The 22,943-nt window shown below is 58.6% G+C and overlaps 2 protein-coding genes across 8 annotated transcripts; one reads left to right on the plus strand and one right to left on the minus strand.

The window, feature by feature from the left end:
- Nucleotides 1-18: 18 nt before the first annotated feature.
- Nucleotides 19-8,130, plus strand: FAM131A (family with sequence similarity 131 member A). Of its 6 annotated transcripts, none has more exons than XM_036494857.2 (7): nt 22-304; nt 1,395-1,455; nt 2,342-2,484; nt 4,543-4,636; nt 4,864-5,046; nt 5,249-5,365; nt 6,558-8,130. In XM_036494857.2, the coding sequence occupies exons 4-7, from the start codon at nt 4,567-4,569 to the stop codon at nt 7,034-7,036; spliced, it is 849 nt and encodes a 282-aa protein (XP_036350750.2). In that variant the 5' UTR covers nt 22-304; nt 1,395-1,455; nt 2,342-2,484; nt 4,543-4,566; the 3' UTR covers nt 7,037-8,130. The 6 variants fall into 6 exon arrangements, with proteins under 6 accessions (XP_004577792.2, XP_036350750.2, XP_058518156.1 ...); XM_058662173.1 differs by lacking the exon at nt 22-304 and adding an exon at nt 1,761-1,806 and having other exon boundaries at nt 1,437-1,455; XM_004577735.4 differs by lacking the exon at nt 2,342-2,484 and having other exon boundaries at nt 19-304.
- A 41-nt stretch (nt 8,131-8,171) lies between these two features.
- On the minus strand, nt 8,172-21,378 carry CLCN2 (chloride voltage-gated channel 2). 2 transcript variants are annotated; one of them, XM_058662169.1, is made up of 24 exons: nt 21,152-21,378; nt 18,919-19,075; nt 18,666-18,797; nt 18,230-18,358; nt 17,994-18,127; nt 17,825-17,902; nt 17,657-17,735; nt 17,426-17,551; nt 17,258-17,342; nt 17,062-17,163; nt 16,255-16,339; nt 15,940-16,095; nt 15,220-15,289; nt 14,831-14,941; nt 14,385-14,598; nt 14,009-14,142; nt 13,679-13,812; nt 13,402-13,516; nt 13,188-13,261; nt 12,992-13,051; nt 12,831-12,869; nt 12,575-12,679; nt 8,792-8,878; nt 8,172-8,663 (listed from the first exon to the last, which is right to left on the minus strand). In XM_058662169.1, the coding sequence occupies exons 1-24, from the start codon at nt 21,221-21,223 to the stop codon at nt 8,469-8,471; spliced, it is 2,673 nt and encodes an 890-aa protein (XP_058518152.1). In that variant the 5' UTR covers nt 21,224-21,378; the 3' UTR covers nt 8,172-8,468. The 2 variants fall into 2 exon arrangements, with proteins under 2 accessions (XP_058518152.1, XP_058518153.1); XM_058662170.1 differs by lacking the exon at nt 18,666-18,797.
- Between the last annotated feature and the right edge of the window lie 1,565 nt (nt 21,379-22,943).

Here is a 22,943-nt window from a genome sequence, read left to right on the forward strand (position 1 = left end):
GGGCGTTTTCCGAACTCAGCCACAGGCTGCTGCTGCGTGGCTGTGACGTTGTCCTTGCCCCGCCTGCTCTGGGTGGTGACGCCTACGGCCACGCCCCCGCTCTTACGTCACCGGCCCGGTTCCCTCTCGGGAGCGGCGGCGGACGCCCGGCTCCCACCCCCTCCCCTCTCGCGGGCTCGCCCCTCCCCGGTGTCGGCCGCGGCCCGACCTTCTGCAAGGCGATGGCCCGGTCCCCGAGCGCGGGTTAGCGTGCCTGGGTGCCCGGCCATGGGCTGTATCGGCTCTCGGAGCCCGGCGGGTCAGGGTAAGAGGCGGAGGCCGGGCACAGTAGAGAAGACGCTGCTGTCGCCCGCTGCGCGGGCCTCGGGTGGGTGGGGGCCTTGGGGAAGGGGCCGGTGTCGCGAGAGGGAGGAGCCTGCACTGGGGAGGCGGGCCAGGCAACAAGAGGGAGTGGGAATGAGTGGGGAAGGGGCCAAGCCAACTCCAGTTTGTTCCTGTGGCCTACCTGCCTCTGCTTTGCACCGTGGTCGCGTGGTCTCGCCACCGTATTCCTTCATCCGAGGGTGTCGGGAGGGGCTAGTCAAGCCCAGGTATACAAACGATGGCGAAGAGCTTTGGATGCCCGAACACTAACTGCCCTATTGCCCTAAACACCTCATCTGCCGGCCTGGGAGTGACCCTGTGCTGGGAACCTACCTCTCCCCAGCTGTGTGTCTGCCCTCTTATAAGGTGGTGGCCTGCAGACACTGGGCAAAGCACCCTTTTACAGTTTCCTCCCAACACTTGCTTCCTCCTCAAGCTCCAGCTGGTTAATGAAGGGTACTGAGCCTCCGAGCAGGGCACCTGTGAGCGCCTGATAACCACTTCCCCAACCTTGAGGAGGAGAGGAGGAGTCAGAGGCAGGCCAGGGAAGGCTGCTTTCCCAACCTGCTGACCCCTGCTTGGACCTTGGTGCCCGTGCATGGCGGTGTTTTGCTGGGGCCTGGACTCAGTCCCATGCATCCGAGGTTAGAGACCCACCTTCTTTGTCAGGTTTCTCCCAGCCTAAGGCCTGGCGGGGGCTTGTGACATTGAAGGTGGGGTTTGGAATGGGTCCTGGGCCTTTGGGGCAGGTGGTCAGTCTCAGACCTGGTTGCTACTGGAGGTTCTTTTGGAGCTATAAGATTGCAGCTTTGAGATTTGTGTACTTCCCATGAGGTGGAATTCTGGGATTTGTAGTCCTAAACTAACCTCATGGCTTTTGAAGTTGAGAAGCAGCAGGCTGTTTTGATCCCTCTAGCCAGCCAAGGCTTGAAGTTCAGGAAGTCAGGAGTAAGGGTTTGGCTGACCCTCAGGACCAGTCTCATAAGCTCTGATTTGGATGGCCTGTAATCTGTCTTCCTTCTGGTTGGTAGCATTTCTGGGGACCACCAGCTGGCTGAGGCTCAGGGACAGAGACGGCTGCTCCAGCTAAAGGTCAGTTGTGATTTTCCTGTTGCCTCTTGGCACTGTCTAGGGGATGGGCCTCAGCTCCTGGAGCCCCAGAGAGCTGCGCTAGGCCCCTGGCAACACCCACCTCCTCAAAGCCATGAGGCAGGAGTGTTCTCCTTATGTGACTAGGCACAAGCTCCAAGTGGGGAGGGGACTGGCTCAGCATCCGGAGCCAAAACAGGAATAGAACTGGGAGCAGAGCCTGGAGCAGTTCTGGGCTTTTGGTTCTCCGCGTCAACACAGCCAGCATGCCCATGATTTCTGTGCTGGGCAAAATGTTTCTGTGGCAGCGTGAAGGGCCTGGAGGCCGATGGACTTGTCAGACCAGTCGCAGAGGTGAGACCAGGGACCTGGGAGGTGATGGGCAGCTGAGAAATTTAGGGTGCTCAGGTGGAAGGAGGAAAATCACTCAGGCTCAGATAGCAGTGGCAACAGGGGTAGGGGAACCTGGCTGGGGAGAAACCATGCATAGCAGGGGAGTGGAGGCTTGGCAAGTTTTGACCAAGGGTCAGGGGGGCTGTGGAGAGGGGTCAGGGACGCTGGTAGAACACAAGGTTTTCTCTGGAGGACCGGATAGGCTGGGAAAAGTGGAAAAAGAATTGAATCAACATTTGGGTTTTCACCTACAGTTCAGACGGCAAAATTATTTGTAGAGGAGAAAGATGGCCAGTGGAGTGGACTGCTGAAAAATGGTCCCCTGGAGTGGCCAGCCCCAGGGTCGGCCTGTGGCAGAGGGGCTTTCCAAGTTGAACCCACCAGGTGGTCCTTGTGTCCTGGGAGATGGGAGGAGTAACTGCCAATGCCGGATGTTAACAAGGGGGCGGGGAGAGGGGAGGGTGCTCAGCTGAAGCGTCTCTTCCCCACCCCTCAGTGGCCTCGGACCCCGCGTGGGCTGTGGAGTGGATTGAACTGCCGCGGGGCCTCTCTCTGTCCTCCTTGGGATCTTCTCGGACCCTCCGAGGCTGGAGCCGGTCCTCGCGCCCTTCCTCCGTGGACAGCCAGGACTTGCCAGAGGTGCTGGGCGTCCCCCCACCCCACTCGCGTTGGCGGGGTGGGGGTAGGAAAGCCGCATCTACACGAAGGGAGCCTGTGTCCCCCGCCCCCGCCTCGCCAGCCTGCTGTTGGCTGGCTCCCTGTTCCTGCGAGCGGAGGCGCTATCCGGCCGGTGGGGCCGGGAGGCCGCCCCCGCGCCGGTCTGCTCCGCTCGGCGCTGTGCCAACTGGGCGGGCTCGCTCACGCCTTCGGCGCTGACGTCAGCGCATCCCGGGCCGTATCCCGGGAGACCCTGTTGCATGGTGATGGGTTGCCAGGGAGACATACACTTTTTCTCTGGGCCGGAGCCACAGCTGCGCACGGAGCTGTGCGGGCACGGATGGCTGCGCCTGGGGGGAGTTGAGAGGAGGGAGGCAGGGCGAGTCAGGAAACACCCAGTTGGGGCTCCTCCCGCCCCCTTACCCCACCCCGGGCCTGGCTGGCAGCTACCCGGGGGGCCTTGGCGGCCAGGTACCGAAGGGGCGGGGCTGAGGGCGGGCCTGGGCTCCAGGGCAGGTGGAGGCCGGCTTTTGAGGGGTGGGGCCGAGACAGAAAAGAGCTAGGTAGTTCCTGGGAAGGGGTGTGTGGGAGCACGCGCGGGGGAGGAGCGGAGGTTGGGGTCGCCGAGCCAGGTGCAGGGAAGAGCTTCCAAAGATGGAACTGGGTCCTGGCATCCTGAAGAAGGCAAAGCAGCAAGGCAATGATGCGCTGGGAGGGGCCTGTCGGGAGAGAGAGGCAGCTGTGAGCTGAGAGCCAGGATCCTGGGGAAATCAGCTGCACTTGGGGCAGGCCTGGGGCAAGGGTGGTGTCCATTGCCCAGAGGAAAGCTGAGTTTCTTTTCCTGGAGGAGGAAAGGTGGAGAGGTGAGGTCGTGTTGGACAGAGATCAGGGGTGGGTCCTAGGGAGGCCCCAAGTAAGGTCCTTTCAGACCTGGGTCGGAGGCCTGTCCAAACTTTGCAGGCCAGTGGGGAGTGGGAAGGAGGCCCAGGAAAAGACTTTTAGAAAGGGACCATGCTGTGATTCACTGTGCTTTGGGAGAACTGTTTGTTTACATTGCTGCCTCACCTCATTCAGGTTGTACTTTGGAGGGGAGTCCTCCAGATGAGGCCCTTCACTAAACGCTAGGGTGCAGCCATGACCACAATAGGCCAGATTCCTCAAAGAGCTCCCAACCAGTGCGGGAGATGGAAGAGAAACAGGAAACATACCAGAGGGACCATAATTGCACACTGTGTTTCAGGGCTCGAGCAGGGCACAATTGGAGAGATTAGTGGTTTGTTGGAGATGATGGAGGGAGAACAGAGCTCTGATGGAATAGTCCAGGAGTCCCCTCTGATGGGAAGACGGCCCACCCAGAGAAGTATGAAAGAGCCAGCCAGTTGTTGGAAGAGAGGAAACAGTGTGGGTTCCGGGGGAGGTTAAGGGCCCACCCCTTCACTGCTCTGGTGGGGGACCCAAAGGGCTGGAGACTGGCAGTGGCAGAGGCAGCAGAGGTAGTGTGGAATTTACCAGGCAGATAGCCATAGATGGGGCAAGGAAAGCTCAGCAGAGAGTGTGTGCATGGCAGTGCTGGCGTTGGGAGCTGAGCTGCATGGGAGAATGGTGGGTGATGCCAAGTCAGGAGGCACTAAGCAGGTGTGGGGAGGGGCTGGGTTTGAGCTGGGCTATGTTCAGTGTGTGGCTGCCGTGGGTGGTCTAAGAACAGCTAGAACCCGGAACTGAAGCATGAGAGGAGGAGCAAGGCAGATGGAAGGGACCTTAAGACGTCCTTGATGGCATCCACTTCTCCCTTCCCTCTCTGCCCTGACCTTGGAGGCCCACTTCCACCTCCATGGTCTTCACTTCCTGACTTGCTTACTTCTCTCCTCCCTCCTCCCCACCTGCTGGAGGGGTGGTGGGCATGCTGATGAGGGGTCAACTGCCATTCTGACCCTGGGAAGCCCTGGTATAATGGTCTCCCTGAAGCCCCGGGTGGATGATGGGCATGGGGTGGGGGTGCCCCAGGAGGAGCGCCGACCTTCTCTCCTGGCGTCACACAAGGTGAATGTTGGAGACACAGTCGCGATGCTGCCCAAGTCCCGGAGAGCCCTCACTATCCAGGAGATTGCTGCGCTGGCCAGATCCTCCCTGCATGGTATGCACCTGCCGCCTGAACTACTGCCCACTCTGTGCCGACTCCTCCTTTTGGCATGTACCCCTTGGAACTGGGAGCGCTAGCTGGGACTCCCTCCTCCCCATAGCCCCTCAGTCTATTCAAAAGCACCTCATGGGTCCTCCCTCATGACTGCCACACTTTTGCTTCCCTGCCCAGGTACTTCCTGACCCATTGTCCTTACCAGAATTTTCTAATTGTACTTTCAGGCATCTCCCAGGTGGTAAAGGATCATGTGACAAAGCCTACTGCAATGGCCCAAGGCCGAGTGGCTCACCTCATTGAGTGGAAGGGCTGGAGCAAGCCAAGCGATTCACCTGCTGCCCTAGAATCTGCCTTTTCCTCTTACTCGGACCTCAGTGAGGGTGAACAAGAGGCTCGCTTTGCAGCAGGTAGGGAGCAGGAAAGGAGACCAATTGACTGACCACACATAAATACCTATGTACTTACAAACATGCATTCAGCAGTCATGGGGCTGCTTGTTCTCTTCCCCTTGGGTCTGGTACGGGGTCTGGAGCTTAACACACCCTTCACTTGCTAACTGCCCCCTAACTTTGCTAAGGAATCCATGCCCTCTCTCCCCTACCCCAACAGGAGTAGCTGAGCAGTTTGCCATTGCAGAAGCCAAGCTCCGGGCATGGTCTTCAGTGGATGGTGAGGACTCCACTGATGACTCCTATGATGAGGATTTTGCTGGGGGAACTGACACAGGTAAGGAGGGATGGTGCATGCTCTCGCTGCCAGGTGGGCCTTCCTGATGGGACCTTGTAAATCCTGCAGAGCCATGCTTGGAACATCCTCAGCTTTTGCAAGTCCGTGTCCAGGCCATTTGGGCTTTCCTTGGGCTAGAGAGGCAGAAGTGCTGGCTGAGAGCTCATGGCCAAGAGCTGAACACTTGGCAGAGGGGGAGCTCTAGTGCTCAGTTTTCTCTACCTGTCTGAATGAGTGGACTTTGCAGTCCTCAGGTTTAAAAACAAAAACAAAAACAAAAACAAAAAAAACTTAAGATCTTAGCAACACGTCCTGGGCAGTGGTGGGAGGGTCTGCCCACCACTTTCCTCTGAGCTGGCCACTGGCACCTTGCAGGGCTACAGCCCCAGGCAGAAAGGAAGGCAAGCTGGGCCTGAAACACCCACAGGGCTGGGCTGCCTCCAGTTCAGCCTCCTTGCATTCCAGCAGTGTGCTGTCCCCTGGGCCACCATTTGCACAGGGGGCCCCACAGGGCAGTGTAGCTGGGCTGCCTTCCCTTCATTTTTCAGTTCCTGGACCTGAGGGTTGTCTTTGGCACTTGTGGGCTCAGGCGTCCCACCACCTCCACCTCTCCCCGTCTACTTCAGCCGCTCCCATTCCTCTCACTAAAATGCTGCAAGGTGGAGACTATGCTAGAACAGGCCAAGAAGGAACCATACACCACAAGCATTTTTGTTTGATGCAGTTCCAGGCCTGTTCTGACCCCTGGGATAATGATAATAACTGATGTTTGTTCAAGACCGCCCCTAGCGCATGTGGAATCTCTGTGCACATTTCCAGAAGGCATCACTTTTCCTGGCAGGCACAGCCCCATGTCAGGGTGTGCCACTCGATGAGCAGAGCAGGGTTGGATTTCAATCCTTTTGCATCTTGCCTTGGACAGGCCCCTTCCAGGGAGGGTAATGCAGTGGCTCTGCCTTTACTCATTGCTTGCCGCATCACATGACAGGCTTGTTCTCCCAACAACCTCGCAAGATAGCAATTCATTTGATTGCCCAGTTCAGGAAACCCAGACATGGGACAGTTGGGACTTGCCCGAGGTTTCCTTGCTCCTGTTTTGTTGCCTCCAGCACTATGGCAGAGAATGGGGTGGGGTGGGCTTCATTCAATAAGAGGTACCAGCAGGGCTATCTTCTTGTCTCTCTTTTCACAGACATGGCTGGGCAGCTGCCCTTTGGGCCCCACCTCCAGGACCTGTTCTCTGGCCGCCGATTCTCCCGGCCTGTGCGTCAGGGTTCCGTGGAGCCCGAGAGCGACTGCTCGCAGACCGTGTCCCCAGACACCCTGTGCTCTAGTCTCTGCAGCCTGGAGGATGGGCTGCTGGGATCCCCAGCCCGGCTGGCTTCCCAGCTGCTGGGTGATGAGCTGTTCCTTGCCCAACTGCCCCCCAGCCAGGAAAGTGCCTTCCGCAGCCTGGGCCCCTTGGAGGCCCAGGACTCACCCTACAACTCGCCCCTCACGGAGTCCTGCCTTTCTGCAGCCACCGAGGAGGAGCCAGACCCCTGCAAGGACTGCCAGCCGCACTGCCCGCCGGCCATGGGCAGCTGGGAACGGCAGCGGCAAGCCTCCGAGGTGGCCTCCTCTGGGGGAGTGTCCTTAGAGGAGGATGAGGTGGAGCCGGAGGAACAGTGACCCAGATGGCATGCTGGATGGTGGCCCTGGTCCCCCGGCCGCTGCCGAGGGGGCAGAGCCTCTACGTCCCAGCGTGGGCCTGGGGCTCTCAGCAGCAGCTGGCTCCACAGCGGGAGCACTTACTTCTCTGTTGTCGTTGTGTGTTTTGCATGAAAGTGTTTGGAGAGGAGGCAAGGGCCAGGCTTTTGGGGGGCGCATGTCCTGCTCCCTATTTGGGGGGGTTTGCCGGGGGTTGCCCGGGACCCCTGGAGCATAGCTACAGCTATGGCAGGCAGTGATGTTCATGTTCTTAAATCAACAGCGCCACACACACACATTTCCTCCTTGAATGATGTGAACCCCTAAGGGACTTACTGTGACTGTGCTGTGTGGGGGTGGCGTGGGAGGGAGCCTGGCTACCGCCTCCACGCGCCCTGTGCCTCTCTTTTCTGCTTCTCACCTCCAAGTCCATGTGCAGTGCTTGATAGACTCACCCCCACTTCAGGGGAGGGGGAAATGTCCCCCGGGACCCCCTGCTCAGCTGGGGCTCCCTCTGCCCTGTCCCCATGCCGTGCTTCCTTTCCCCATCAGCTCTAAATCTTCTTTTTCCCCCGTGAAGCCAGGGCTGTGGGTCTGTTCTTTCAGTGTGGGGGAGGGGGAGTCTTCTTGGGGAGGCATCGGGACGCTGTATGAATGCCATGTGTCCACCACCTTTTCCCTGGCTGCCCCGGTCAGCCTGGGTTCAGTTGCTGGGATGTGGGAATGTGGTGCAACCAGCATTTTCCATAAGGTGGAGCCAGGGATGGCTCTGGTGGCCACTGGGCTGTAGCTTCTGTGTTATTCCAAGGATGGCCACGAGGGGGACTCCAGGTTAGCCAGGCCATAGTTGGATGCCCTCCGTGGAGCTGGAGATGACTCTCCCTGGGGATGGGAGAGGGTAGTGCCTTCTTTGGCTGAGTGGCCAAAGCTATGGTGCTGGGAGCCCGCTCCCAAGCCAGGGTGTTAATGACCAAGCAGGGGCAGACCCAGTGTTCAAGGACACCAGACTCCTGGTTTTTATGGCTGAGGGGAGGGGTGGTACGGCTGGAGAATTACGTTAGCAGATAAGAGGGCCCAAGGTAAGAACAAGAGCCGGTGGGCACAAACATTCTATACATAAGTGGCTCATTAGGTGTTTATTTTGTTCTATTTAAGAATTTGTTTTATTAAATTAATATAAAAATCTTTGTAAATCTCTATATACATCTTGTCATTGGAGGTTCCAGTATAAACCCATCTTAGTTCTAGCCTTTTCCCCCAGTTCAGAGAGGGGGCAGGAGATGCTGGGTCCACTTCCACAGAGGAAAAACTGAGAGAGAGACCAGTAGGTCTGGGAGTGTGGCTAGGGCAGTGGATGGCTGACTCCTGCCTTCCCACGGGCAGGAGCAGCAGGAGAGCTGCCTCTGGAGGAGTTTCACTGGCACTTGTCATCGCTGTCGGAAGGACTGCCCTCCCGGGGGAGGCCGTGGCGAGAGCGGGGCCCCCAGAGTGCGTGCACCTCAGTGGTCTCTGTGTCGCTGCTGCTGGTGGCACTGTCTCTGAAGCTGGCGAGGGGTGGCCGGACCTTCACGCCCTGTGCCGTGACGGAGCCCTCAATGGCCTTGCGGAGCTGGACAGGTGAGAGGGACACATATGGGATCAGAGCTCCTGGTCATACGGCCTCACCAGCTCCACAGGTGGGCCGGACATGAGCTTCCCTGCCTCTCTTCAAACTCTCTTTGATGGCTAGTGCCTTACCTCCTTTAGGGTAACAATTCCAATGAGTCGGCCGATGCTGGTGACATAAGCGTGGTCCACTCCCAGCAGTGAGAAGATGGTGTGGGTCTGTGGGGTGGGGAGAAAGCACACTGGACTTGGTATGCCCAGGTAGTTACTTCAGGCTTAGGTGGGAGGGTGGGCCAGAGGGGACAGGATTATGGGAGGGGAAATGATGATGACAGCAGTGTTTGTGTCCCCATGCCTTGGATGCTTGAATTGGAATCCCATTGCTTCCACTGATGGGGAAGTGGCTTCTTGGACAAGACATGGTTGAGAGCTTGTTCGGACACGAGTCCCATGAGCTCCATGCCAGAGCTCACACCAAGCCATTTCAGTACTGTCCTGAGAAGCAGCGTTGCCATTCTGCAGGAGCGGTAGCATGAGGCTCAGTGGTAAAATGTTCTGGGTGGGGTTGACAGCAGTGCCCTACCCCAGGCCTCTCATGCTATTGCTCCCCTAGTTATAGGGTAGTCCCAGGAGAAAGCCCCACCTCCAATCATGCTCCCCATTTGCCCTCTAGCTAGCTGGCCTGCCAGCTCTTTCCTCCTCCTGGCTTAACTTAATGCCCTGGTATTGGCTTGAAGTGCATTACCCCTCTCAACTGACTTTTTCTGGAGTGCTAGTGTCACCCCAGTCATCCCAGGGCCTGGGGAGAGGCAGCCTGTAGTCATCCCCCTCCCCCATGTTTTTCTGCTTTGGGCCCTAAAGCTTTTCAGCCTAATCCCCAAGAGTTCAGAAGTTGTAGGTCAGCTCCCCCTGTGCTCCAAGTGGATTTTCCTGGGCCAGATGTCTTAAAAACCACTCTCCTGACTCAGCAGTTCCTGGAATTTCTGGCCTATCATTATCACTCTGTTTTGAATTCCCTTGTAAGCCTTTTGGTTTAATATCTGAATAAAAATGGGCAGTAATATTGCTAGTTTTGAGGACCAGTTACCCAAAACTCACTTTTTAACACTCTGGAATTCTTTAGGAAGAGAATTCTAGAATGTTCCTAATGTTTTGCATCCAAGGCATGAAAGTACTTATAAAAGGAACAAGAAGTTCAGTTTTAGAATAAGCTGTGTTCCTTTAATATCTGCAACAGAATTAGCAGGTGGTTAGCAAGTTGCTCTTCATATCCAGCTGGAATCCTACTCACTACAAATTAATGTTAACTTCAGGGAGAAATGTCTTTATCCTGAGCTTTTCTTTTTTCTTTTTTTTAAGCGTTGTCTTCTTAACAATTAATCCCTTTCATCTTCTCCCAAGGAACCTACTAAACAGTTCCTTGGAAATTATTTTTCTCCATCATCTTTAATCTAGTGGGCTTCTGGTAGGTTTTTTGCCTTTGAAGTAGTAAACCACTTGTCGCTAGCTGTCATCAAGCCTTACTGGTATCCTTTCAGAATGCCCTGGCCCATTCTCCACAGGCCCAGGACTTCTGCTCCCTCCTCCTGCTCTCCAGTCCAGGCCTTCTATTTTCTCACACCTGAGTAGTTTCCAGGCTTGCCCGGGAACAGCCCAGAGCCCTTTCCTAGGCTGACACCTCTCAGTCTTTCCAGATTGGCTCCACTAAGTAAGTACCCAGTCCTGACCTCCCATCTCCATCACTCATCTCATTCTGAAAAGCGTCCTGTCATTGCACACATGGGCCTGCCCTTCATCGTGCAGCTCTGAAGGCATCCTGCGTGCAGCCCTCGCAAGGTGAATGGCCGCACTTCTTGACACAGGCTGCAGGCACACTGCATGCGTGACAGGCTCCGTTCTAAGTGCCTCGCGTGTTTCAGGTTCATTAATCCTCAGAAAATCCCAAGGGATGGTCCCCATTGTTAAGATGAGGAATGAGACGTGCGGAAGCTAAGCCAGGTGTCACAGTTACTTAGCCAGTTGGCACATGGCATAGCCAGGGTTTGGTGGCTCTGGCCATGGCATTAGCACTGAAACCTTCCAGAATGGACGAGGCACTCAGGACAAGACATCCAGGTGCACAGGTTTCTGAATGGCACCGGTGTCTCCTGGCTTCTCCCTGAATGCTCCCCCTCTTACACTGCCTTGGGCTCAGGCTTGCCCCTACCTACTGGATCCTCATCTCATGTTCTTATCACTTCCAGTTCTTTGTGCTTTCCTCAGCTGGATTCTCAAAGGCTTCTTCATGTCCTCTGATTTTCAAGTTTGTAACAAACACCTACTTTGTTCTGTTTCATCTTAATTTAATTAGGTACCAGACTGCCCACTGGATGGCCAGGACCTGGAGTTAAGAATGAACTGATTGGGAAAGGGACAGTGTGGCTTTCTAAATAAATCCTGGGAGCGGGGCCAGGAACACTGGGGCTCTGGGCCTGGCTACTATTCTGGTTTGGACAAATGACCTCCTCTCCGCGTGCCTCAGTTTCCCTATGTGTTTCAGTGGTTAAGATCATAGTCTGTTGAGGCAGATCATCTTGGGAGTCACTAAGTGGAGTGATCTGGAGCAACTTTTCAACCTCTTTGTCTACTTCCTCATCATTAAGAACTGTAAGACCAGTGCCCACCTTATTGTGTGTTGGTGAGGGTTCAAACCTGTGAAGTGATTGGCAAAGCACTTGGGCATATCATAGGCAATATGCAACCGTCAGCTTGGCCGTCATCCTCGTCACTACTGCAGACGCAGGAGGACGCAGGGAGATGCTGGGTCACTGTGGAAATGTGTGAGCTATCTTGGGGAAGACAGATTTTAAAAGAAAGCCCAGTGTGGACTCCTCAGGCCTGTCTCCACTTTTCCTGCACCTGCATGCAGGTCCCCCACTCATCTGGACTTAAGGTCTTCATCCAAAGACAGAGTTCTTGGTCACATCTTGCATTTTTTGCTTCACTTTTATCTCGTTCCTTATCTTCTTGCCCACAGCTCTACTTGACCACGCTCTGCCGTCTCTCTGGCACAGCTTCGTGTATAAACCCCGAGCTTCCCTGCCGCCTGCCCCTTACTTTCCCAGCACAGCCTTAGAGTCCCAAGATTGTCCAGAGTTTAGCTCACACATCTCTTGGCTTTTGCTAGTCCCAGGATCCATCCTACAGGCCTGCTCAGCCATCCTGTATTCAATGCCTTTTCCTGGAAGCCTACAAGTGCTCAGCAGCCTCAGAGCTAAGGAAGAGCCCCATCCTCCCGTGGGGTCTGCCTCACCCACCACTGACTTATTTAGGCTGAGCTCCTTTTTTTCTTTCTCTCTCTGGAGGCCTCCTTGCCCTTCTGCTGAGCTGTCTCCCTTTGTTCCTATCAGTTGTCCTTTGGCCCACATGAAGTGAAAACTTTCTGGGGTCTAACATTCCAGACGCCCCACTGGGTGTTTCTCATCTTTGTTGATTTCTTCTCCACCCCTGCCTGGATGCTGGGGAGTTTGTTTATTCCATTTCCTGATCCTGCCCATTTCTCACCCATTTCTTTCAGTGTGGGTGTCTTGGCTTTGCTGGGCTCTCTGGCAGCCTCCTGCCTTGTTCTAGACCCTAGCCCGGCCTCCTGGCTCCCACCCAGCTCCAGCCCTGTCTTCAGTGCTGCTTTGGTCAAGAGTTCTCCTGACCAAGCAGAGGGGGAGAAAGGATGCTTGTGGCTCCACCACCCAACAGGATGAAGCTCAGGGGACCTGGCTCCCTGCCTTCCAAGTAGAGGCTCTTCTGAAGACCATCTCCCTGCAAAGGGCCACTCTCTGCTCCTCCCACCTTACTTCCCTACTGGTCCAGTTTGTAGGGGGACCCAGATCTTGGCCCTCATCTCTTGAGGACCCCAAACCAGGCTGCCAACAACCCTACCTTGTGCAGAGAGGTCCGCTCCACCAGCTGGAAGGGGGCAGGGTCAATCTTACAGTCACTGAAATTGACAGGCTCATCCAGTTGCTGTTCCTCCCACTCCAGAATCTGGGGGCAGAGACAGGGAGGGTGATAGAGGCCGTGGCTGCTCTCTCCTCCCTTTTTCCTATCCACAGTTCCTCCCATGGGGACAACAGCCAAGGTGATGATTGAACAACACCCAGGAAGAAACAGGGTCCAAAGTTCAGGTGCACCTTACCTCCTCAGGGCTCATGTCACCTTCCAGGTCTGAGTCACTCTAGGACAGAGGGGTGGGGAAGGGGAAGGCTGAGTGTGCCCCCAGCTCTGGAGGTATCCCCAGCATAGACCGACCACCCTTCCTGTCCAGTATTTTTGAGAAGTCAGAAGGGGTGTACTTACTGCCAGGGAGATGCGGACTCGCTTGGATTTGCGTTTTTCGCTGGATTCTGACTTCTCCGGCTTGGTGAGAGGCATACCAGAGAGAGGAGGTGAGGTTATGGGGAGAGAGGTGGTGGGTGCCAGTGCTAGGAGGAAGGGCACCTGCAGGGCTGGGGGGCTCTGACGGTGAGCAGGCTGGGAGGGGAAGCTCACTCACTTCCGCTTTGGCCTCCGGAGGGGGACTGCCACAGAAGAGGCTCCTGAGAGCGATGCCAGCGGACTCCACGTGCCCTGTGTTCCCGAACACAAGGCCCCAGGCAGAGAGGAGAAAGACAGGGTGAGACGCTCCTACCCCAGCCTCCCTCCCCTGGGTAGGGTAAAAGTGGCTCAGCCCAGGCTGTGTCTAGGAAGGAGGGGAGAGGGGGGCTCACCTGTGGGACTGTCACCAAGGTTCATGGGGTTGCTGGACCCCCTTTTGAGAGCAGGCTTTAGGGGTTTGTGAATTTCCCCTTGGGCTCCAGGGAAGCCGGAGTCCTCTGCCTTCACCTGTATGGGTGCGGTAAGTTGGGGGACTGGTAAGGCTGCCCGCCTTTCCCACACAGCCTGCACGGCAGTGACCCTCAGGAAGTCTGTGTGGCCGGGGCCAGAAGGTGGGGACTTCTCCTTCACCTGCAAGCACACAGAAGGCTCAGGGCTGGGGGGACTTGCCTGCTCAGACGGCGGTGAGGTCTGTGCAGCCCTGCGCTTCTGTCTGGATTGCCGCCGGCGGGCTGGGCTCAGCTGGGCTGCCAGCAGTGCTACCACCTGTGCACGCTCGATGGAGCCCAGCAGGATCATGGACTCTGCATGGAGAAGGTGCGAGTACTCAGGGGCTGGGAGAGATTCCTGCACCCTGCCATGTCCCTGCAGAGGGAAACCTCTGCCTGGCCAGGGCTGGCCCATTCCCTCCAGCCCAGGGCTCTGAGCTCCCTGGCCCCTTCCTGAGCATCCTCACTCTGGGAAGTGCCCCCAGCCACCTGGGTCCCCTCTTGGTCTCACCAGGAGACTCCACCAGGGCCAGAGTGCGGCCCTTGGTCCTGTGCAGTACCAGCCGCAGGTCCCGGAAGGTGCAGCTGAGCGCCACATGGGGAACGTCCCGCACCATAATGTCTTCCACTCGCACCCGGTACTGCCTGGGGGCAGAGGGAAGCACCCAGTTTGTGGTTAGCAAAAGCAGAGGAGCCCATTAATTCCATGGAAGGTCCCAGAGCCCAGGGAGACGATGGGAACTAAGGGCCAGTGTCCAGGGGTGCACCCATCCTTCTTAACAGGCCAGCTGCCCTGGCTCACAGCTTCACTGGTGGTGAATGTTGGAAGGGAACCTCAGCTGGCCTTTGGCCCAGCACCCATCACCCCCAGCCCCTGCTCTCCGTACTGGTGGCGGCCCCAGCCCAACTCGGGCAGATAGGGGAGCTTCTTGATCCGGATGATGCTGTCATAGAGTGAGGGCTGCAGACTCTGTGCCACGGCATTGGCCAGGATGACGGCAATCATGACAGGCAGGATGTGAGCGATCTGGCCAGTGAGCTCGAACACGATCACAGCCGTGGACACAGTGTGCGTCACCGCTCCCGCCAATGCAGCCGCTCCTGGGGACAGTCATATTCAGTCTGGGTGTCTGGGCCCCAGAAGACCCTCCCCACCAGAAACAATCCTGGGGGGAGGGGAAGGGGTGTCCCTGAGGGCCACCAGTACCTTTCCCGGGAATCTTGCTGTAGCATCTGATGCAAAGCCAGGCTGCTGCCAGCAGGGGGCACCAGAGGCTCAGCCCCTAGGGGCCCAGCCAGGTCTTCCAAGGCCCCAGAGGCCCTGGGTACTCACCCACGACTGCATAGCCTCCTGGCACAATACGGTAAGTGCTGCTGTCTGTGTGAATCCCATCGGGGAACCAGGCTGCCATGCTTTCTCCCACCAGGCGCCCGAATGCCGCTCCTTCACGGAGGGGGGTTGGGAAGAGAAAGAGGTGGTGGAGGGGGAGGGCAGGGGCACTAGGAAGAGAGAGGAGTAGAGGGTGGGGGAGGGGCCGGTGGATCATTCAATGCAGGGGACAGCCCTAGGGGGAGAAGGGATAGGGCTAGGGCTGGTCCACAACCCGCTCTGGGCAGAGGAGGGACCGTGGGGGCAGGGTTGGGGTGAAGCAGGGGGATGGGTGGCAGTGGCCAGAGGGTGAGGAGAGTACAGGCTGGCAGAACAGGTGGCTAGAAACTCACCAATGACAAACACTGGCATGAAGGCCCCACAGGGCACTGGGATGGTGGTGGCCAGCGCAGACATCCAGAACTGCAGGGCATTACAGGGTCAGCACCATGCCTGCCCCTCTTGGGGAGACAGCACTCTCACAAGGCATAGGTTCAAAGCCTCACTCTGCCGTCTGGCTGTGCGGTGACTTTTTTTTTTTTTAAGAAATTGTAAAATTGCAGGTCTTTTTAAAGATAGTATTATAAAAATATTGAGTTGACAGGTTAAAGAAGCAGGGAGGAGAGAGACAGAACTTTAAAAATGTCATTGATTGACAAAGGCTAAAGAGTGCCCATCCACTGGGCCACTTGCCAAATGCCCATCAGGGCCCCTGGCAGGGCCAAAGCCACTAATTGGGAACTCCCAGCAGGCTTCCCATGTGACAGCTGTCAGCACTGCTTCTCAGGCTGTGCGCTAGCAGAGGCCAGGGGCAGGTCTGGCATGTGGGCACCCCGGACGGGGGCTGTGGGCATCCTGACCAGCTAGGCTGAATGCCTGTCCTTGATGAGTGTGACTCTGGGCCAGTGACATAACTCTCTGGCTCCCACATCCCAGTTTTGAAACAGAGGTAACAGCAGCACCTGGCTCACAGCATTGCCTGGGGGTCTGGAGGGAGGAAGAGACACATGGCAGGTGCTTGGAACAGTGCCGCCTGCATCTGTGAGCACAAGCCATGTGCACGAGGGCCTTACCTTCATGAGAATGAAGATGACCAGGGTGAGGAAGACGTTGGCACGGGGTGGGCTCCAGGCCTGCGAGGTGCTGGGTGGTTCTAGTTCCTCCACCAGGCCCTGGCGGACCCAGGTCCGGTTGTCAAACAGGGTGACCAGTGTCTCCTTCTGTGAGAGCTAAGATGAGCAGGGTCCCTCAGGCTGGCGCACCAGACAGGGTACAAGGAAGGGAAGAGACCCAGAGGAATCCACAGGGGACACAGAAGCCCACACACAGGCTGGGGGCGCTGAAAGAGGGCCAAGCCCAACATACTTGCCAAGGCCCGTTTGGGTTACCTGTCCGGCCATGAACTGTCCAAAGCCAGGGGGAAAGGTCAGGGTGGAGATGAGTAGGGTCACCAGGGCCGGGAAGAGCAGGCGCCTAGAGAAGCAGGCGTCACATTGTCACAGGCGCTGTGCCTCCTGGAGACAGACTAGGAGTCCTCGAGAACCTCAGGGCTGGCCCAGAGCAGGGTCTGTGATTCATGATGTGACAGCCCCAAGGGCAGTGGGTGACAGAGCGATGGGCTCAGCTGGGCCTTCCCATCCACAGGCTTTTCTGTGGCCCCTGATCTCGTCAGCAGATAGCTACTACAGAGGGAGCTCTCTACCAGGCAGCTGTGAGCCAGGATTCTATAGCAGGTAGAATATAGGGGTACCACCTGGGGTCTTTCACAGGGCATAGGTTGGCTGTCCTCTCCCTGAAGGACATCAGTTTCCCTGGAAGTCATGTCTCAGGCCTTCCCTGCTCCATGTCCTCAGGGTGATGGCCATGAGAACTGTGTCCCAGAGATGCTACCTCACAGGCCCCACATGGCCCAGCTGGGCAGTGCAGGTTCAAACACGTTCTACTCAGGGATACCACCACCTGGGCCAGGCCAGGGGACCAAGGAAGCCAAGATTTTAGTCTGCAGTGTCCCCTGCCATTGATGGCCTTCAGTGGTTCATCTGGACATCTGAACAGGGGTCAGTTGGGGAGATGCCACTGCTGTATCCCTTCTCAGACCGGGACTGTTGGCTCTAAGCCATCACTGATCCGCTGGAGGGTCTACCGTAGTCCTCACCCAGCATGAGCTGCTTCAGAGGAGCCTGGGACCAACTCACTTTCGCATCAAGAAGCGGTTAATGGTTTTCTGCTTCCTCATCACCTGCACGATCTTGCGGTTGAGGTAGACAAAGAGGGCACCCCCAAAGCCACTAGCGATACTGCAGGAGGAAGAAACACCAGGGCAAAAGGGGTGGTCTTATTGTGGAAACCACCCTTCCCCCTGTGACATCCCAATCCCTCAGGAGCCCTCACCCAATGACGGCAAAGGCTGGCAGCTCCTGCAGGTCAAAGGGGAAGTCGAGCCGGAATCGGGTTTTGAAGAGGGCAGTGATGGTCTCTGCAGCGGGAGAGAAGCAGTGGGGCTTGGGGCCTAGCCCCATGGGCCTCTCACCCAGCTGGGCCGTCTCAGGGAGTCCCCACCTTCATCCCGGTTCCAGACAGCCAAGACTCTGAAGATGAAGGCGCTGAAGGTGGCGGCGAAGAAGCCACGCCAATAGTTGCGCACGGCGAAGAAGGTGGAGGTGACCTCGATGCTGAACAGGACGCCTGCGAGGGGGCAGGAAACAATGCTACTGCTGCTGCTGGAGACTCGGGGCCAGGGAAGACGGGGACCCAGGGTGTGGGAGCTGGTTTGCTGGGAGCCTTGCCTACCTCCGATGGGGGCAGCGAAGCAGCAGCCCACGCCCACGGCACAGGCGGCAGCCAGCATCTCTGTGTTCCGGGATTCATTCTGGCAAGAGTGGCAAGTGGGAGTCAGACCCGGGCCCAGTAGCCTGCCTCTCCCCGTCCCACATACTGCCTCTGGGACTGCCCCCTTACCTCGTAGATACCTCCAAAGAGGGAGAGGAACTTGCTGAGAAGGGCGGCACACATGCTGGCGATATGCACAAAAGGGCCCTGGGGAGTGGGGCCAGTGCTGAGTGGGGAAGGAGTCTGCCTTGACCTTGACCGTGGCCACTTCCTCCTTCCTTCCCCACCTGGCAAGTACCTCTTTGCCCAGGGGCATGCCACTGCCCAAGGCACAGGTCAGCCCGATGACCTTGGCAACAAAGGTCTTCAGGGTGAGGTATTCTTTCAGCACCACTCCCCGCAAGATGGTTTTCATCTCGGGGATGCCGGACCCTGGCGGGGTATGGGGGAGGGGCCACAGTCCCTGGAGTCATCTGCGGTGGCCTGAAGTCCCAGGAAGCCACCACACCTCTGCCCTGGTCCCTCCTGTCCTACCGACAGCCTGAGGGGCCAGGATCTGTGTGAATCCAGCAGAGAAAGTGATGAGGACAACAGGGTAGGTGACCCAGGCAAGGTACTGCAGCATGAGGTTGGTGTTGAGGCCTCGGGACATCCACTGTTGAGCTGTGGGCGGAGAACATGCTGCTGGGGTCTGCTGGTCCGTGGCTGTGGGGACACACTTAGGGAACAGCTAGTGACAGCGAAGCCTGGGCAATATTGGGCAGGGAGGGACAAGGCATTCATAGGGACAAAGCCCACTCTAGAGAGGACAGTCTGTGGGAGAGGGGAAGCAGGAGGTTATGGCCTGGGCGTGGGATGGGAGATGGTGGAGGTGAGGGTGGGGGGTTGTGATTGTGCCTAACGATGGGCAGTCAGCAGGGTGGGACTGTGTGGAGGGAGCAGGTGCATTCTACCCAGCCCCTGCCCTCACCCTGCAGACAAGCAGCGATGGCGTAGTCCATGGCCCAGCTGACCAGCGCCATGAGGAGCCCTAGCAGGACCAGGAAAATCCAATCTTCACCAACCCTGGACACCAGGAACTTGTGGCATCGCACAGAACACACTGGTGGCAGCCAAGGAAGGAGCAATAAGAAGGCGGCCTAAGGTGTGCCCCCTCTCCCCTCTCCTGGGGGTCTCTGATGGCCTCCGGCCCCCTTAGGCCCCCACCCCAACTCAGCGCTCACTGCGGCAGGGGGCACAACGACTCTGTCCATATTCCAAGAGTTCTGGGGGTGTCCGCGGGGAAGGCGGGCTCCTCCAGGGCTCCGGCCCTCCCAGGCGAATGCGGGCGGCTTCCTCTTTGGCAAAAGCCCCAAGGTCCTGGGTATAGCGGCCATACATCTGGAACATCCGGGAAAGTGGGGGGTGGGGAGGAGGGAGAAGTTGTCAGTGGTGCCCTTTCTCCTGGGCTTGCATTGTATTGCATACCCCCTTCCCTCCATCTCTCCTGCCTCCTCCTGCCCCACTGAAACCCCTAGTTCCCATTCTGGCTCAGGGTGTGGGAACAATGCACACTGCAGCCAGTGGGGGTTGTCCTGGCAGGGGTGATGAGGACAGCCAAGGTACAGGGACACAGTTCTGGGGGTGGCAGAATAATCCAGGCTTCTTCTCCCAGGCTTGGGGCATAGAGACCCTGAGGAGGAGGAGTGGGAGGGCAGGCTCCAGAGGAGGAGAAGACAGAGAAGCCCAAGGCGCAGCAGACAAAGTGGGAGGAGGGAAGGTCAGAGAATAACGGATGGTCAAGGGCACACAAGGCTCATGGAGCTGGGGGCAGCTGAGTTGGGCCTGGGAGCAGGCACGGCCCCAATCCTTATCACGTTCCCCCTGGGCCTCTGGCCTGGGACCAACTCAGCTGCACCCCTCCCTCCAACCCACCCACCCTAATCCCCTTGTCCCCATTTTCCACTCCACCCCCACTAGTCTTGCCAGCTCAGTCCAGAGTGAAAAGCTTCTCTGGGTGGGTGGAGAAGAGTTCGATGGCCTCAGCTCCACTGGGGAGCTATCCTCTGAAGCCAGCGGCCCATTGAGCAGAGGCTGTGGATGGCTGGGCTGTGACTGTGGATGCTGGGGTGATGGGCCGGATGGCAGGACCTGCCAAGCTGGGCGTGTTGGGGGGTGGGGAGGAGTAGATTCCGGCTGCCACCCGCAGAGCCTCAAGACACAAAGGGCTCCTGTTGGGACTGGGGAGAGTGTTGAGGGAGGGAAAGATAGAGACAGGAAAGGAGGGTGAGCAATAGAGTGAGCAAAGGGAGGAATAGAGGGAAGGAGAAAGCGGAGACAGGGTTTGGGGAGAGAGGAGAGGGAAGAAGTGGGCAGGAGAGAGAATAGAGTATACAGAGGCAGACCTAGAAGGAGGGCTGGGAGGGAGCGAGAGACAAAGGGATAGGAAGCAGAAGAGGCAGAGGCCAGAGCGGAGCGTGATCCAGAGACGACGGACAGCTGGTGTATGGGGCCACCCTCTCTGCCGGGTGTCCAGGCCACCTTCCACACTGTGTGCCCTGCACAGGCTCTTCCCCCAAGGCCTTGTCCTTTTACCCTCACTGCCCCCACCCTGCCACCTCTCCCTGCCATTCCCGTCCCATTACAAAACTGGGCAATTGCCAGACTAAAGTTACAGCCCAGGCCCTCTCTTCCTTGGGAGGTCCCCTCCCAGCCACCTTCCTGGGCAAATTCCAGCTGGGGCTGGTCAAAAGAAGTCTTGGAGCCTACTCTTTTCCTAGGGCTTGGGTTCCCCACCCCACTGATAGGAAAAGGGGCCAAATGACTTCTCAAAACACTGAGTAACCGCAGTGACTGTGAGTCAGCGTGGAGCCTGGGACCCCTGCTTCTTCTAATGAGGTCAAGGGACACCAGGAGTTAGCATGGACAAAGGTCCCCAATTCCCACAACCACACCTGCTGGTTCTATCTGCCCTTAATGCTGCTGTTCCCCAGGGTGTGTGTGTGTGTGTGGTAGGTGGGTGGTGGTGGTGGGAGCACCTGTCCGCACTCAACTAAAAGGCCGCGTTAGGGTTACTCTATCTTTTTTTGCACTTGATTCTTTGCCTAGCACCATGCACTTGCTGGGACCTGGGTGATGGGTGTCGTGGGTGCTGAGAAAGTTCAAGGGTGTGGGTGGCGCAGGGGAGAGGGAAGAAGGTGTGCTGAGGCTTGGGGATACAGGTGGAGGTGCGGGAGGAGCAGGGAAGAGGCCTGTGGGAGGGTGAAGGGAAGGATACCTGGGGACAGACTCCTGGTGTCCTTGTCCCCCTGCCAGGAACCAGCAGCATGCAGCTTGGCCACCCTTTGGCCCTGCAGCTTCCCAGACTCAATTTCTCCCGCTCACAAGGCCGGCGCAGGGTGAGGGTAAGGGATAGGCCCCTGGCCTGCACGCTTCCAGAAGCAGCGGTCTCTCACGGCTCGGCTCGGCTTCACTCACCAGGGTCTGCTCATACTGCAGCGCCCGCGGTTCCATCCCTTCCTCCGCCGCCGCGGCCGCCGGGGCCGCCATCTCGGCCGTACTGCCCCTCGCGCTTCCCACTGCGGCTCTGGCTCCTCCGGCCTCGACTCGGCGGCTGTCCGCCCGCAAAGCCGGCGCCGGTGCCCGCCCGGTCCCCGCAGCCCGGGGCGGCCAGAGCAGAGTGCAGCGGGCCCCGCGCGGGCGCCGCTAGCACGGCCTCCCGCTGTCGTCCCCTCCTCGGCGGGCGGGCCGAGGGCGGTGCCCTCTGCCGCTGCTCCGCCCGCCGGCCCATCCGGAGGGGCCGGCCTAGCCCCGCTAGGGTCTGCGTTGGGGCCGCCTTCCAGGCTCCGGAGCTAGGCAGCAGGGGGCGCTGGGGACGCCCGAGTGTGCGCCCCCTGCCCGCCCAGGCCGGGCCTCGGCGCCGGGGTGCGGGCGACCCTGCCGGGCGGGACCACAGGCACGTGGAGCGGCAGGGACGGCTCGGCCGCTGCCGGCGCAGGGCTGAGGGGACGGGAGCCACCGGCCGCACCGGCCATGGGGCTACCTAAACCGCCAGCAATAGCCCCCGTTCTCTGCTCAAGCGCGCTGGGGAAGGGCCCGTTTCGGGGGGTCTGGGTGAGGCGCCAAACGGGGCCAAAGGGGGAAACCGGAGGGCGAGTCTGGAGCCGTCTCCCTCATTCTCACATCCTGCCGCTCCTGAGGTGCACCTGGAGCCACCGGACCTGCCGGCGTGTGCTGCTTGTGGAAGATAGGGAGTTCTAGGTGCCGGGGAGGCCTCCTAGGAGGAAGGCATGGGTGAGAACAGAGGTCGCTTCTCCCTGGCAGGGCCCAAGGAGAAACCCGAGTAGCTGCTGACGTCTCTCTCTCCGCCTTGGCCTACTGAGGTCTGGCTTTCTCTATCACGGTCCGGGGAAGGACAGAACGGAGGGTGGGGTGAGCACGGGGTGCCCCGGCAGCTTAGAGATAGTGTCGTTGGGCGCAGGCTGCAGGAGGGGGGCGGTAGGAGGATGAAGCCGCACCGGGGAGGCGGGGCCCCGGGAGAGAGACGAGGGGGTACCCAGTGGTGGTGGTGGCAGTGGGGGACGGGACATGAAGTATAAACTGAAGGGAGTTCATGCCAAGCCAAAGGATCGATGTCTGTGGGGGAGTTGGAGTGGGGAGGGCAAGGCAGAGGTGGGGAGGGCGCAGTCCCACAGGACGGACCGTGGGAGCTGGCTGGCCTCTTCCCCTATCGTGATACCGTGGCACATGCCCAAATTGGACGGCCCCCGGCTCAGGTGACGTCCAGCAGGGCAGAGCCGGCCCGGGCCGGTCGGGGGCCCTCGGTGCCAGCTGAGGGACTGGGCACGACGCCCTGCCGAGGCCAGCGCTCCAGAGGGGGCGGTGTCCCGTTCCACCCGTCCCCGGCGCGGACTGTGCCCTCCGATGACACGCGGACCGGGAGGGTAGGGCTAGGGCCGGGCTTCGCTGGGGCAAAGATCAAGGTCTTGGCCTGGGGTAGGTCCCCACGCATTCCAGTCGTCAGGACCCGGATTCTGGGGAGGGCGTAGCGGAACCCCAGCGGCTGCTGCAGGCGGATCGCGATAGCCCGCGCCACCTGCGACGGAGGAGGAGCCTAGCGTGCTTTCCCGCCCAGGGCGGAGTCACCGGGCCCTGAGACACGCCCTCGGGATCCAGCCTCTCGCCGGCGCTCTCTCGGGGCGGAAGTTCAGAAGCCCCGAGAAAGCAGGCGGCGGAAGTGGTCGTTGTACTGGGAGCTGAGGCGCATGCG

This window comes from Ochotona princeps, chromosome 3 (assembly GCF_030435755.1).
Source record: "Ochotona princeps isolate mOchPri1 chromosome 3, mOchPri1.hap1, whole genome shotgun sequence".
In the NCBI taxonomy this organism is placed as follows: domain Eukaryota; kingdom Metazoa; phylum Chordata; class Mammalia; order Lagomorpha; family Ochotonidae; genus Ochotona; species Ochotona princeps.

Coding starts and splice junctions, on each gene's coding strand:
- CLCN2 (XM_058662169.1), bottom strand. CDS start 21,223: ATGGCGGCCCCGGCGGCCGCGGCGGCGGAGGAAGGGATGGAACCGCGG. Junction 17,736..17,824: donor TCTTTGGAGGTATCTACGAG/GTAAGGGGGCAG, acceptor CACTCTTGCCAG/AATGAATCCCGGAACACAGA. Junction 13,262..13,401: donor CCTTGGTGACAGTCCCACAG/GTGAGCCCCCCT, acceptor TCGGGAACACAG/GGCACGTGGAGTCCGCTGGC.
- FAM131A (XM_004577734.4), top strand. CDS start 1,719: ATGCCCATGATTTCTGTGCTGGGCAAAATGTTTCTGTGGCAGCGTGAA. Junction 1,807..2,341: donor TTGTCAGACCAGTCGCAGAG/GTGAGACCAGGG, acceptor CCCACCCCTCAG/TGGCCTCGGACCCCGCGTGG. Junction 5,047..5,248: donor AGAGGCTCGCTTTGCAGCAG/GTAGGGAGCAGG, acceptor CTACCCCAACAG/GAGTAGCTGAGCAGTTTGCC.